Source organism: Budorcas taxicolor, chromosome 2 (assembly GCF_023091745.1).
Source record: "Budorcas taxicolor isolate Tak-1 chromosome 2, Takin1.1, whole genome shotgun sequence".
NCBI classification, from domain to species: domain Eukaryota; kingdom Metazoa; phylum Chordata; class Mammalia; order Artiodactyla; family Bovidae; genus Budorcas; species Budorcas taxicolor.
This window is the reverse complement of record NC_068911.1, coordinates 177,650,809-177,665,945: the sequence shown is the minus strand read 5'-3', so window position 1 is coordinate 177,665,945 and position 15,137 is coordinate 177,650,809. Positions and strand designations below refer to the sequence as shown.

Genomic DNA, 15,137 nt, shown 5'->3' with positions numbered 1-15,137 from the left:
CTGCCAACGTGCTGAGAGCCAAAGGTGGCGCCCCCCGCTCTAGCCCTCTGTCCCCACAGGACAGGATTCGCAGCACGGGCAGCCGTGACAGGGCCTCCACGCACAGAGAGGCCCTGCACCTCTGGGCAAAGCAGACGAATCCAAAGGGGCAGACGGCAAGGGTGAGGGCCAAGGCGGGCGGTCCAGGCCTCACCTTCCCGAGAACTTTCCTGAACACTTCTGTGACATCAGCTCACGCTGCTCACTGCTCCCACCCGTTTCCCACCTGGGTTCTCATTCTGGAGACCTGGGGAGCTTGGACCGGCCATCTCTGGGGGCGGGGGGGGGGGGGGGCGGACACAGGGTAACCTCAGGCCACAGGTGCTACACAGTCAGACCAGGAGGAGCCCAGGTCAGGGCCTGCCTCCCCAGCCTGCAGAGCCTTGGGGGACAGCAGAGGTCGTATAGTGAGCACTGTCCAATGCACTCCAGGACCCGCAGCCCCTTCCCTGGGTGTGGAGGACGACACCCCGGCCATGCCGCACCGGGGCCTCTGCAGCTCTCTCCACCCTCCGGCCCTGGCGGCCTGCGCTCTCCCGCCTCACCTGCATGCCCCTCGGCTCAGAGAAGCCCGCCCGCTCCTCCTGGTCTGGGTACACAGCCTGGCCTGGCTACCCATGACCACCTGAGGCTCCATGATTCGCCAGGAGGACTCACTGTACTCAGAAGAGCCGTGCTCGTGGCCCCCGAGTCACTCCAGGGAAAGGAGACAGCAGAGGCCGTGGAGGAAACCAGGGGTGGGCTCCCGGCACCAAGCCGCGTGGAGTGCCCTCAGTTCCCAGCGACGGGCAGCGGAGCCCCCCAGAGTCTCAACACCCACGGCTCTTCCTGGTGAGCCCTCTGCCTTGTACACAGGCTCTGGGAGAGGGAGGCTGCAGCTCAGCACAAACCACGGTGTCTACGGGACAGTCTCCGCACCGTGACCGTTCCTATCAGGGAGAACAGGAAGCCCCCAAGTCCAAGTTCCCGGAGGCCAGCCCAGGGCCACCCTGCGGGGAGCGTGGCCTCCGGCGTGTGATGCTGGGATGTCCCCTGCGACAGGGACGCTGCTCCGGGGACCCACGGCCCCGCTGTAGGCGTTCTGCCCCCCCCCCCCGCCCCCCGCAGTGCCCACTTTCTGGTCTTCCTTAGTGCTTCCCAAGCGAGTCCTTTATGCCTCAGTTCACTTCGTCCCCTGGGGACCCCTTGCCCGGGTGGCACCCACACCGCTGAGAGCACCGCAGGGTCTCGGGAAACACCGGAGGCTCGGCCACAGGACTGCCTCCCGTCACTGCACACGGCGACCACTGCAGCCCGCTGCTGAAGCAGACCTCCTTGCAGCCTCGCTGAGTGCTGGCCGGGCCCCACGGGAGCCTGCAGCCTCCTGCGCGCGGCCCGCTGTCCTGCGTCAGGGGAGGAGCACCGCCCCACGGCCACAACCGCAAATACACCCGACCCAGGACCGCACACACGGGACTGCTGCCCAACGAGGATGGTTCCGTTACCCTCGAGTGGACACAGGGAGCCTTGGGAGGGGAACAGCAACCCCCACCAAGAAGGCCACAGCTCACTGAGAGACAAGGAGACAGAGGCTCAGCAAGCGGACCCCTGGCCCACCGTCAGCGAGCAAGGACACAACAGAGGACTGAGGCCCGGCCTCCTCCACAGCACAGCTCCTGCCCGCTCTGCAGCCTGACCCGGACACAGTCCTGGGATCAGAGCCAGCTCCTGGGAGGTATCTGGGCCCACCCACCCTGTTACCTGCTTCCCAGACTTCTGCTGGGCTTCCCGGGTGGCGCGAGTGCTAAAGAGCCTGCCCGCCATTGCAGGAGACACAAGAGACGCAGGTGTGACCCCGGGTCGGGAAGACCCCCTGGAGGAGGGCATGGCCACCCACCCCAGTGTTCTTGCCCGGAGAACCCCATGGACAGAGGAGCCTGGCGGGCTGCAGCCCCTGAGGCCACAGAGTCGGACACGGCTGAGTGAGCACACGCACGCACACGCCTGCCACTCCCGCTCCGTTGGCAAGCCTCCCGCTACCACCTACGGGTCCCATCGGGACAGACACAAGCTCCTGGCCCAACACTCACGTCCCAGGAAAAGGTGGCTCCTCGGGGCCCAGGGTGCGAGGTCTCAGTTTTGAGGACACAAGAAACCTGGGCAACTTTTTCCTTACACGCCCCTGGATGTCCTGCACTTGCCAGCTGGTGTTGCTCAAGCACCATCTGACGGAGGCACGGGGGATGGAAGGGAGGCAGGAAGGAGCGGGAACAGCCACAACTGTAACGCGGGCCCCAGGGCAGGGAGAGGAGGCAGAGGACTGCGGCCGCTGCCGGGAGAGGCTCACGGGCCCCGCGCCTGCCACGGGGGCGCCAGCCTCGTTTCACTCTGTAAACTTCTTCCAGACAAGAGCGGCGGATTAGAAAACCTAATTAAAGCGCTTGAAGATTATCTCAGACCCAAAGCAAGGAAGAACACAAAGTGCCTTCCCGCCCCACGCCTCCGACCCCCCGACTCTGGCCTTCATTAAGCTTTGATTTCAATCAACTGCACACCCACTAAAATTAACTTATAAGGCCAATAAATTGCAACCGCATGTTTGAAGGTATTATCTGCTGTGAGCCAAGAGTCGAGGATCGCAGAGCGTGGGGCAAGCTGTCTGGCACAGATGGGAGCAATCATGTCTGAGAGAAAGCAGTGCCAGGCCCCTGGTTAGAACATCTGGGCTCGGAAGAATCCGGGCTGACCGAGGGCCCAGTGTGGAAGCCAGAGCGGGGAAGCCTTCCTCTCTTCCCTGGGAACCTGGGAACGCAAAGCGCTGACCGCGGGGTGCGCAGCGGCCTGCTGGTGGCTCACACCGCAAGCGAGATGCTCCTCTGGCAGCGGCAAGTGCCAACCTCTGCTAGGCCTCCCCCAGGGAGAAGGCTCGCTGGGCCGCCCCAGGCCTGGGCCTGAGAAAGCGGAGGCTCTGCCAGTAAAGCAGCACCCCCGTGAGCCAGCTGCCTCAGAGGTGGCCCTTCCCGCTCCAGCTCCCAGCGTCCAGGGGCTACTGGGGCTGGAGCCCACCTCAGGGCGTGGTGGGGAAGACTGGGAGCCGCTGGGGTGCTGGCGGCTAGGGTGGGAAGGCCTGGGAAGGGGAGTGATGACATTCCAGACGGGCGAGCAGGCCACGGCCTCCCCCGGCGCAAGCACTCCAGGGAAACCCGCCTGTCATCTCCTGAGGACTTTCAGCAGACGGACTGTTCCAATCTAGAATCAAAGCTGTGCAATCAACAGCTGCTTAACAGTTATTCTCCTGGGAAAGTTTCCCACCAGGATCCCTCTCTGTCACTAGTGATGGCAAAGCAGGAAAGCAGTAATTGTGGAAGGGATGGGAGGGAAAGAAGGCGTAGGGAGCCGGGAGGAACGGGGCTTCACGGGAACCAGGCAGGACCCCGGCTCAGCTCTCTGGGCCCCCAGGCACCTCGTGCCCGCTGTGGGAAAGCAGGCATGCTCCCAGCTGCTGGCACTTCTAAGCCACACTGCAGAAACCCTGTGCTCGGGCAGGAGAGGGGGCACCCAGAGGTGCAAGCCGGGGGGCCTGCTCGTCAGTCCAGTCCCGGCCTGGCCTCTCACTCAGACTGTATCAATTCAACGTGCCGATGACTCATCCTAATCCCTACAGAGTCAGAACCTCGACGGCTGGGCAATCCAAGCCCGGAGCCCGAGCACAGAAGCCAAGGCCTTCCTCTGGGAAGACGGTGACGGAGCCTCCAGCCCCCATGGCAGAGAAACGCCTCTGGGGGCTAGCGAGCTCCCCTCTCCAGGCAGGCAGGCCGGCCTGCTGCCGCCCAGGACACCTGGCCGGGCCGCAGCTCAGCTCCACCTCCACGGTCACCGCAGACTCCTTCCCCGCGTCTTGTTAGGAGAATGCCAGGAGGCAGAAGGCTGGGGGACCAGGGCCGGGAACCAGGAGCTGTCTTCACTCCCAGGCCCTCAAGTTCAGGCTGAAGACATAAGCCAGAGGAGGGCCCCGGGGCGTGGAATGGCAGGAAAGGGTGCCTTTGGCCCATTTTTGTTTTTCTTTGGTTGACTCCCCCGCCCTCCGTGAGAGGAGCTCAGTGCGCCTGCCTGGTGCAGACGAGGCTCCTTCCTGCTGGGAGCCACTCAACGAGGAGCCCCTGGAGGCGCCTCTCGGCAGGAAGGGCTCCAAGCCCGAGGGCAGCGTCCCATCCCCTGGGGCGGGGGTGGTGGTGGTGGTGGTGGTCGAGAGGCCAGAGCACAACGCAAACCCAGTCCTACTCCTGCGACCCACCAGGACCCCAGAATTCAGGAGCAGCAGGGGCTAAAGTCCGGGTGAGCACAGGGGAGGGCCAGCCTGCCGCAGTCTTCAGTCACCAGGGCACAGGCCTGGAGTCCGCCCCCGGAGTCACGGGCACCCACCTCTCCTGCAGAGGCCCTGCAATCACTCGCTTCCCTCTGGGTCTGCCCAAGGCTCTGGGCGCCTGTCCACAAGCCCAGGACACGGGTCATCTCCTCAGCCTCTCAGGCAGTGGCTCAGCGACAGAGCCAGTGGACGCGAGGCAGTGTCACCCTTCTGCCTGAGCCCGTTTGTTGACGTGTAAAGAAGCAAGTGTTGGAGAAGACTCTTGAGACTTCTTTGGACTGCAAGGAGATCCAACCAGGCCATCCTAAAGGAGATTAGTCCTGAGTGTTCACTGGAAGGACTGATGTTGAAGCTGAAACTCCAATACTTTGGGCGCCTTGTGCGAAGAGCTGACTCAATGGAAAAGACCTTGATGCTGAGAAAGATAGAAGGCAGGAGAAGGGGACCACAGAGGATGAGATGGCTGGATAACAACGCCAACTCAATGGACATGAGTTTGCGTGGACTCCGGGAGTTGGTGATAGACAAGGAGGCCTGGCGTGCTGCGGTTCATGGGGTCGCAAAGAGTCAGACACGACTGAGCGCCTGAACTGAACTGAAGCGAGCTGGGGGGAGGCTCCGTGGAGGAGCGCTGTGGCTCCCTTCACTGTGTGTGTTTGTGCATGCTCAGTCGTGTCCAGCTCTTTGCAGCCCCGTGGACTGTAGCCTGCCAGGCTCCTCTGTCCATGGGGTTCTCCAAGTAAGACTGCTGCAGGGGGTGCCATTTCCTCCTCCAGGGGGCCTTCCCGACCCGGGGAATGAAGACCGAAACCGCATCTATTGCGTCTCCTGCAGTGGCAGGTAGAGTGTTTATCGAGAGCACCACGGCGGCAGCAGAGGAGGCTTCCCTGCTGCAGGGAGAGGCCTAGACTAGGGAGGGGCAGGAATGAAGGACAGGGTGAAAGCCGAGGCCCTGGCCCCAGGAAAGCTGCAGTGATCCCTGGCCTGCGCTGACCAAGCCAGGGCTGAGGCCTCCGAGCCCTGGGCTGATCTCCGTCTGCCCCAGAACCACAGTGGGCAGGGTTCAAGGTCACTGACCTCTGACGACCCACAGGGCACTTTGACAACAAGAAGTGGGCAAGATACTAGGGGGTTGGGGGAAGGAGGGGAAAGGAAAGAAAGAAAGAAAAAGGAAACTTGGATTCGTAATTATTAAATGAGAATGGGCTGGCTCAGCAACTGGGGAAATGGTCCTGACATGGGCCTCAGGAGAGGGCGTCCCTGCGCACTGACGACTCTGACCACCCAACAACAACTCCCACCACGGTCCCTCTGGGGGCCTGGGACTGCTGTGACGGGATGACCAGGCCGCCCCCACATACGAGGGAGTGAAAGGCGCCCTGCCCTCGCCTGTGGGTGCCGCCTGGAGGCCGCAGACCGTCCCCTCCCGCCTAGAAGAGCACACTGATTCAGCTGGGGGCAGAACAGCATCCTCCGGGCCCGGACCCGGACCCCAGCTCCACAGACCCTCCCAGGACCGCAGGGGCAGAACAGCATCCTCTGGGCCCAGACCCCAGCTCCACAGACCTTCCCAGGACCTCAGGGGTGGCTCTGGGCCCAGATTCCACCTCTCCAGACAGTCCCAGAAACTCAGGGCTGGCTTGTCCTGTGAGACTCCCCCCTCCCCCGCAGGTCAGTCACCTTCAGAGGGGAGCAGAGGCAACACGCACAGGTCCACAGAGATGTGGGTCATCAAGGCAGAAAGCCCCTTCGAGGGGGACTCTGCCCAGGCGGGGGAACCTTCTCACGAGGCGATGCGGAGTTAGACCTGGGGGATGAACCCCGCCTCCGGCCAATTCCGAGCGGGTTAACCGCCTGGAGGACCTCCCTGAGCAGGGCCCTCATGGCCTGGTAGACAACTCCCACGTACCCTACAGAACCACTGTTCCGACTGGGAAGCCTTGTGAAGGGGGACGGGGAAATGCTCTACCGTATGAGGCCGGCCAAGGCCTCACAGACGGCACATGCTGAACAGACCACACGTCATTAAGACACGTGAAGCAGCAAGCCAGCAGGCAGGAGGGGGCAGTCAGAGAGGAGACGCGCCTCTTCCCAGGCCTGCCCCCACCCCGACTCCACGGCAGCACAAGGGGAACGGCACATGCGATCACCGTACCCAGGAAATCGCCACTCGGACGCTTATGCCTACACGCAGCCGGGACTGGCCTTGTTCCCACCCTCAAAGGACCCATAAGCCGCCCTGCCCGGCTGCCCCTTCCCACCCGGGCACCAGAGCCCAGGTCAGCTCCCGGACAGGCGCTCCGACCCCGCCACGCAAACCCCGGTCACTCTCTGTCCCATCACCCTTCAAGGGCACCAACCCACTATCACTATCGTCTGTGTGTCCACAGCGGGCGCTCCACGCGGGCGAGGACATGGCCGTCTGGACTCAAGGCCGGAGCCCTAGGACTCGGCAAGCATCTGGCTTGCGTCAAACACGCCAATGCTGGTCAAGTCAATGCGTTAAGTTTTGGACTCTGGAGTTGGATAAGGATGGTTTTAAACTGGAATAGAACCTGTGAAATACCTGTGAATCTGTAAAACGGGGATAACCCTCTTGCACGGGATGACATGAAGATTCAATAAGACCGAGAGGGGCAGTGGACGCCAGGCTCGCCCAGGTACTGGCTGGTAACTACTGCTATCAGCACTGCTGTTTCACGATCAACATTATCATTAACCCATGAAACTGACTCCACTTGGGAATCCCCGCTCAGCAGCTGGACAGGCTCCCTGCCACATGGCTGGGTAAGAACAACCACAAATGAACCAGAAACGCCAGCAACAAGACCGCTCCTCGTGAAGGAGCTGCGCTACTACAGGGCAACGTTCTCGATGTCATGACTCCTCAGCCACTGGAGTTTACTCTAACGGTGAGACTCGATAATTTGTGGAGACATCAGGCAAATATAGACTCAAATGCTAGCTCTTCACCTCGAGGTCCTGCGTGTGTGGGGGGTTCACTTCGCCTCTGGGAATCCGAGTCTCATCAGTAAAAATGGGAACATCAACTGCCCCAGAGGTTCTTGAAAGGATTAAAGATACTGCATGTAAAACGCTGGCACGTGACCGAGTGAAGACAAAGCCGACTTGCGCTGCGACGCACCTGGGGCAGCGCAGATGTTAAGGGCCTCGGTTCTAGCTTCCTTGGAGCCGTGCTTTTGCTTCTGTGTTGTGGGTCTTTTTGTTGACACACGTGTCAGATAGACACATATAATTCTGTATGGTGTATTATATATATCATATCTGCTAAAAACTGGACCACCACGCCAGCTGTCTGCAAGATGGAGCCTGAGCTCCTTCTCCAAGGGCGGCACCACCGCGTCCGGACGACACTGCAGCAGGCCGGATGCTTCATTTCTCTCGTCGCTTTTTCCTGCCTGCATCCTAGGGCAGGGTCAGGGTCAGGGTGGGCACACTCTAGACTGAAGGCCAGATGCCACCCACCTCCAGGCTCAAGAGAGGCCTTACGTTTTTAAAGGCTGTGGGACGTGTGCTTAGCTGCTCAGTCGTGTCCGACTCTTGTGACCCCAGGGACTGTAGCCCACCAGGCCCCTGTGTCCATGGGATTCTCCAGGCAAGAATACTGGAGTGGGTTGCCATTTCCTCCTCCAGGGGATCTTCCCAAACCAGGAATTGAACCCGGGTCTCCTTCACTGCAGGCAGTCTTTACCAACTGAGCTACGAGGGAAGGATAATTATACATAAAAAAGAAAGAATAAAGGAGAAGTGACAGGACTTATGTGGCCTGCAAAGCCTAGAGTGTTCACCACCTGGCCCTTTACAGACATACGTGTCAAGTCCTCCCCTGAATCCCTGGGTCCGTACTGAGGTGGCACTGCGTGTATTACAGGTTTGCTGTGTTTTCAATATGGGGCGTAATTAAAAATGAGATTCTATTAAGGAAAAAATGCTTTGGAGATAATCTCCTCTGGAGCCTTTCCGTGCGTGGTGGATGGAACGAGTGGCTGCCCTTCCTGGGGGTGCGGCAGGAGGCTGAAATCTAAGCAGATGCAGCAAAAACACTTTCCCAAGTGCATGGGGTCGCAAAAGAGACACGCCTCAGCGACCAAACTACAATGGCACAGTGCAGGCCGAGGCCCCCAGCGACTCCCGCCACATCCCCCCCGGCCTCGGAGACTGGTCTGGGAGCAGGGCCCTGGGCCCCAGGCGAGAACCGGACAGGCGAGAACCGGACAGACGGACCCGGGTTTGACCCCTCGCTCTGCCTCTGGCCTCCGACACAATTCAATGAGTTGTTCTGAGCTGATCTCTTCCTCGGCAAACATGGGGACTACCACAGCACCACGCTGGGGAAGATCTGAGACGGCGGGTATGGGGCATCGGGCCTGGAGTCCTGCATGTGGGCGGTGCTCACGACGCAGGGCGGCGCCCGGACACGCCAGCCGCCTCTCAGGACGGGCCCGGGGACCACACTCCCGCCCAGCGGCCTGCAGGGCGCTCAGAGCTGCCCCTGGTCAGGCCCGCCGGGGGGCTGGTCGCGTCTCCTCTCCGACCTACGTATCAGGGGAGCCCCTTAACTCACAGGTCTCGGTACTGGTCAAAGGCGTTGTTGGCTTCCACCTCCAGCTTCCTCAGGCGAGCAGAAGGCATGGCCCCATCTTCCAGGGGCGGGTCGTACTTGTTACTCCATGGTGACCTGCAGGGCAGAGGGAGAAGGTCACACAACTCGTTCCAGGGAGAGGGGCCGTGGAGCCCGTCAGCCCCAGCTTCTGAGAATGCAGAGGAGCGGCCGCGAGCCGCAGGCCCTGGCCACAGACGTGGCCTTCTTTCTCGAGGTTCGGACAGCAAGGGCTCAGGCTGTCAGACCTGGGTGTGGCCGCCAGGCCCCAGCTCTCACTAGCTGAGTGTTTCCGGCACGTGTCTTGACTCCTCTGAGCCCCTTTTTCCTCGTGTATAAACGGAGGCCACTCTTTACCCACAGGTCTGCTTTGAGGAGCAAAGGAGGAAGCTACACCAACTGCCCAGAGGCCCACATAGAGTTCAGTGTGCAACAAACGCCACCTCCTTCTCGTCTTTCAAAGACCTTCCTTTGTTCTCACCACTGTACTGAGGAAGACAGACCCCTCAGTCCTTCCTGACTTGCCAGCCATTCTGGAGAAAATGTGACTCTCCTCACAGATCGTCTCAGACAATTAAGGATTAAAATGAGAGCTGTCAGTTAGGGCAGCAAGAGGCCGCAGATCACACGTAAGGACACCCCAGGGACGGAGCCCTCCCCGTGGCAGAGGAGGGCCCTCCAGCCTCCACGGGCTGTGTGCACACAGAGCACTGCCAGGTAATGAGAACCAGCCTTGCTTTTTCCAGCCCAAAGACTCGCTGTGCTTTTAAAAATGTATTTTGCCACATCAGGAAAGCATTTAACCACAGAGAGTGCTGGGAAGGCGGCTGTAAGGGGAACTCACTCGTTAATTCCCGCAGGTGGACTTCACAGGGCTGGGGGCGCAGAGAGAGAATTACAAAGGTGAGAGGGAAAAAGAGAGGAGGGCAGGGCAACACAGAATCCGGACAAAGTCCTCACAGCCTGGGCCGTAAAGACCGAGACGCGCCCGTGGTCAGAAACCCCACTGCCTTTCCCATGTCCCTGCCTGCCCACACCACTCCACGTCGCGAAGGACTCAGGGCTAACTGATTTGGGATTGATGGTAAGGGGCAAAAGGCATCCCCGTCCCCTTAACAAGTCCTGTGTACAAACATCTTTCTTCCTGGTATCTGACGCCCGGCTCCTACTTCAGCAGATCCGTCACGTCAGCCGGGCAACCTCCACACTGCCCTCGGGCAGAGGGCCCCCCTTTCGAGGCTGCGGGTCCACAGAGGTAAGTGAGGGCAGAGTCGCTGTGCCCGAGGGTCTCCCTGCACCAGCTGCCCCCAGAGCAGGAGGTGCTTGGACACCCTTCTTTCCACGCCAGCCCCCCACCTCACCCACCCACTCATGTCAGGAGAACTTGCAACAGTGGCCTGAGACGCCCCTGCTGCCCCGTGACCAGCAAGCAGCCTGCGGGTTGCACTGGGCCATGCCCAGGCCACTGGCAAGGGTGCCGGGACCCGCCAGGGCCCCACCTGGCTTGGAGGGCAGGGCCGTTCTCACCGTGCTCACCCCTCAGAACGGCGCTGCCTGGCACAACTTCCCCGACAACAGCAGTGTCCTGCATCTGTGCGTCCAGGACGGTAGCCAGGAGCTTCAGGTGGCTCCTGAGCACTAGTGCGGCTGCGGAATTGAATCCTAAAACTTTACTGAATTGGAAACTAGTTTAGACGGTCATCTTGAGAAGCTGAGCTTCCGGAGGGCAGGAGTCATGTCTGTCCTGCTTCCCACCATTTGCTCCCCACCTGGAAAGGGGCCTGGCACTCCACCACATGCTCGAGAACAATAGCAAAGCAGGAGGGTGCAATCATCACTGCACGCCCATCTCCACACTGACACGCAGCAGGGGGGACCATTTCTCTGCCTGTCCGCTCACCCCCTGGCCGCGGTCACAGCCCGGCCCCCCAACCTTGCCCCGGACAGCAAAGGTGCCCCGGGCAGTAGCCCGCGGCGCGCTCTGCCCTCGTGGCCCGGCGCCCAGCACGGAGCTTGCGAGCTGAAGCCTGCCAGCATGGGGCGGGGAGGAAAGGACCCCCGGCCATTCTGGCAAATGCTCCTCCGAACAGACAGAGATGAAGCAACTCCCTGCTCTTTCTGCTGGGGGACGCCTAAGAATTAAAAAAAAAAAATCAACGAAGACCTCTTACCGGCCCAAAGATGAAGAGGGCTGTCACCACCAGTATTTATACGTAAACCAGGAGGTTTCGTACCTCCACTCGCCAAGAGGGTGGAAAGGAAGCCGAGTGTGAGACCCCCCACTCCTCGCCTGCCCAGCCGGCACCCTCAAGAGATCTGCCCTTTGCGGCCATGGTGAAGCGTCCCCCGCTGTCCGGGGGGGCTGGAAGACCCACCCCAGCCGGCTTTTGTTTAAAGGCGACCCAACTGAGACATAGGAGCCCATCTCTCTTGCTGACTGGGAATCTGGAATTTTCAAGAAGCCTGTAACTCACATCTCCCCTGGCTCACAGACGACAGCATTTCTAGCTGTTAGTCCTGGAGCCGGGGTAATTGTAGCTGGGGGAAAAAAAATCATAACATTACCCAGAATATTCTGAGTGGAAGGGGCACTCAGAACACATTAAAGAGCTTAAATGGAGGCCATTTGAAAAAAGACAGATGGACAGGAACGCTTAGATTTCAAAAGTCAGGCCTTTCATTTCCCTCAGAGAATGCTTTTTGTTTCAGCTAACAGGTTTCAAACAGCGCTCCTGGCAAACCGTCACACCATAAGGATCTTATTTAAGCAAACGATCAAACACAGTTAGGACAGAAATGTGTGGAGAAAATCAGAAGACCTTGAAGTTGTATACCAAGAAGAGAAAAAATGAAAGCCCTGTGCCCGGGCTCCTCTTTGGCCGAAGACCCCCAGCCCCCCGGGAGCCCCCAGGAATGTGGGTGGGAGCCGGCAGCATGACCCAGCGGGGCCATGGGTCCCATGTCCCCAGGAAACCCGGCAAACTGGCCTGGAGTGGGAAACGACCCCAGCCTTCCACTGTTCACTGGGTAACAGCTGTCTCATACAGCAAGCCTGAATTTTCGGAGGAAACAAGAAATGTAACGATGATGTTGACTCAGCAAGCCTCAGCCCTGGGGCTCCTCTTCCAGGACGCCCCCCTGAACCCTGTGTCTGATGACGCACTCCGCGGCGTCCTTTCATCACGGGCTCCCTGGTCTGCCAGCCCACTTAGTGCCCTTGGGGCCTCGCCCCCACTGAGGACGGGATGCGGCCCTCTACCCACGACCCGGGCCGTGGCCAGACCCCTCAGGCTGAGCCAGACCCGCCTCAGGCAGTCTCACCACCTTGAAGCCGGACGCCCACCTCTGTACGTCCATCCCAACCCAGACCTCCCTGGAGCCAAGGATACACACAGGCTGTCTGATTCCATCCGCTGGGCATCTGGAGCTTAAGATGCCCCCAGAGCCCTCCTCACCTCCACGCTCAGGGACCCCGCCGCCTCTCCAGCTGCTCCTCCCCGACCCCTCCATCAGCAAACCCCACTGGCTCTACGTCTAAACCCAACCACCTCTCCCCGTCTCCGCTCTAGGCTCCAGTCTGGATCAGGCCGAAGGACATCCTTTACCCAGCTTCCATCTGAAGCTAGGAAAGAGACACCATCCTAGGACAGCTGTCCAGTCTCCCTTAAGCAGCATTAGTGCTTTGTAATTTCCGCCCCAAGTTCTGGAGAACGGCTACCCATCCCCAAATTCTTGCCTGGAGAATCCCCACAGACAGAGCAGCCGGGTGGCTACAGCCCATGGGGCCGGACACGACTGAGCGAGTGACACTTTCACGCCACTTCACTTTCTGCATTGCGTGGCACTTCAGGGGCGTTACCTCCCTTAACCCCCACGTGCCCGCACCGAGCCTGCGTCACCCTCACCTTACCCTGCAAGAGCCCCCTCCACCCCAGCTCCCCTCCCTGCCAGGCTCACTGCATCCCACCCAGGGCCTTCACGCGGGACGCTCTGCCCCCAACCTGTGCGGGAGGGAGCCTTCTCGCCCTGAGGGCTCACGTCAGCCCCGACCACCCGTCACGCCCGCCTCTCCCTGTCTTCTCCGTTATCTCCATCTGCTCTTCAACCATCTCCACGGTTCCCATGTCTGCTTGCTCTCTGGAGTCCTCAGCAGGACACACAAGCCGCGCAGAAGAGCGCCGAAGGGCCTGGCGGACGAGTGCCTGCTCACACAGACGCGCGGCTGAGCGTGCTGTGAGAACAGCGAGCCCGGTCACGTGCAGCTGACGCTCGAGAGCCCCGAGACTGATTCTCAGAGTCCCAGCTGCGCCAGCAGGCGGTGCTGCCCCAGAGCCGCGCCGGCTCCTGCCAGCGATTTTCTCCTGCTTTTACTTCTTAGGGCCCACCCGTCCCCCAAAGAGCACGAGGCCAATGCATCAAGACTCAGCTCAGGTTCTGTGGCCTCCACATAAACCTAAGGCACCATCCTCCAAGGCACTGATTACCACCACCCATCCCAGGAATACCAGACAGGCTTAAGGATTCCTCATCTTTCCCCCCACTCCATCTGTATCAGGCCCTCCCGGACGGCTCAGGTGCTGAAGAAGCCGCCTGCAGTGCAGGAGACCCGGCTTGATTCCTGGTCGGGGAAGATCCCCTGGAGAAGGGACAGGCTGCCCACTCCAGTCTTTTGGCCTCGAGAATTCCATGGACTGTAAAGTCCATGGGGTCACAAAGAGTCAGACATGACCAAGCAACTTTCACTTTCATCTTTTTTTAATATTTAAGAACTTCTATGCACCTTTAAAAACCTAGCTCAGACATCACCTCCTTCAGAAAGTCTTCCTGGAGTCAACCTCGGCCTTCTCTATGCTGCCCTCAAATAAGCCTGGCCATGGCTGCAGCAATCAAGTCACAAAGTGACCAGACCCCGGTGTGTGTGCTGCTCGAGCCTGGTGATCGCCAGGGGGCAGGGATGAGCACTGACCCAGTAACTCACGTCTCTGGAAGGGGTGATGGCGGAACAAGGGAGAGCTGCATGCCTGCCTGACAAGCTTCACTCACATGCCCTCAAGTACACAGGCCCTCCCGCACTGGGGATCCCTGTCACAGGCACACCCTGGACCTTCTCCTTTGCAGGATTCGATGAAAGTTTTAATGAAGTAGCTAGCTGCTTTTCAGCAACCTCTCTCTTCCGTTGGACTGTGAGCCCCCAGGGCAGAGGCCTCCTGTTCACTGCTACGTCTCCCATGAGCACTAGGGGCGCTCCACAAACATCGGCTGGTCGAGGCTGGGTGGGCGGAAGGATGGAAGGATGGGCAGAACCAGAGAGGAAGGCTGGGCTGCTGGCGGCGGCAGTGGGCGCCCGGGGCGCAGGCTCACCTGTAGGAGTCCCCGTCCCTGTTGTAGTCACACAAGAGGTAGTCCTTCCCCACCACCTTGTCTCTGGCGATTTTCAGTGGCTGGTCAACCGAGGACAGGAGGTCTTCACACAGGCTGGGCACCTGGGGGGAGAGAGGAAAAGGCAGAGCCGGGGTCAGGACCACACGTCACGCCCCGGCTGGCTAGCGGCACCGCAGCTGGCCCGTGGTCAGCATGCTGAGCATCTGGCCCTTGGTGCCCTGCCAGAATCAGGGGACCGTTCCTTTCTTTTCCATATGTGTCTGACACCAACTGCGTCCCGCTGTAAAGAAACCAGCTCTTGGATTACAGTGGAGCGTGAGCTCCCACACGGCACTCCCTCCACCTGTGTGCGGCTTTAATGATGGGGCCGCCAGGGTGGTCCAGCACATCTAAGTCCGTGTGTGCCGGGACCTGGTCTCTGGGGGGCAAAGCACAAGCTGGAGTCCTGAGAAGAAGGGAAACACTTCACACACACAGGAACCCAGAGAACTCAGGGGAAGAAGAGCCTGTCCGTGCCGGGCGCTCCACAGGCTCCCACACTAGGTGGAGTTTCCAGCTGTTTACAAGCCCCCAGCCAAGCAGTGCCAGGTGGGCGCATAGCATCAGCCCTACCTGCGGCAAAGGTAGCTTCCCGCCAGCTTCCCCCACGCCGAGCTCCAGCTGCTGTGCTCAGGCTGACCGTCCTGGGACCCCTCACTGAGGAGGGGGCCCTGGAATCCCAGGGCAAATGCTGCTAAACTGGACGCAGAG

At 60.3% G+C, this 15,137-nt stretch overlaps 1 protein-coding gene across 1 annotated transcript in view; it reads right to left on the bottom strand.

The window, feature by feature from the left end:
• CAPZB (capping actin protein of muscle Z-line subunit beta) overlaps positions 1-15,137 on the bottom strand; it is a 138,891-nt gene that overhangs the window by 25,518 nt on the left and 98,236 nt on the right. The window contains exons 3-4 of the mRNA XM_052661088.1: positions 14,367-14,488; positions 8,970-9,083 (exon numbers count right to left, since the gene is read on the bottom strand). Coding sequence (XP_052517048.1) covers positions 8,970-9,083; positions 14,367-14,488 — 236 coding nt within the window. The remainder of the gene's footprint in view (positions 1-8,969; positions 9,084-14,366; positions 14,489-15,137) is intronic.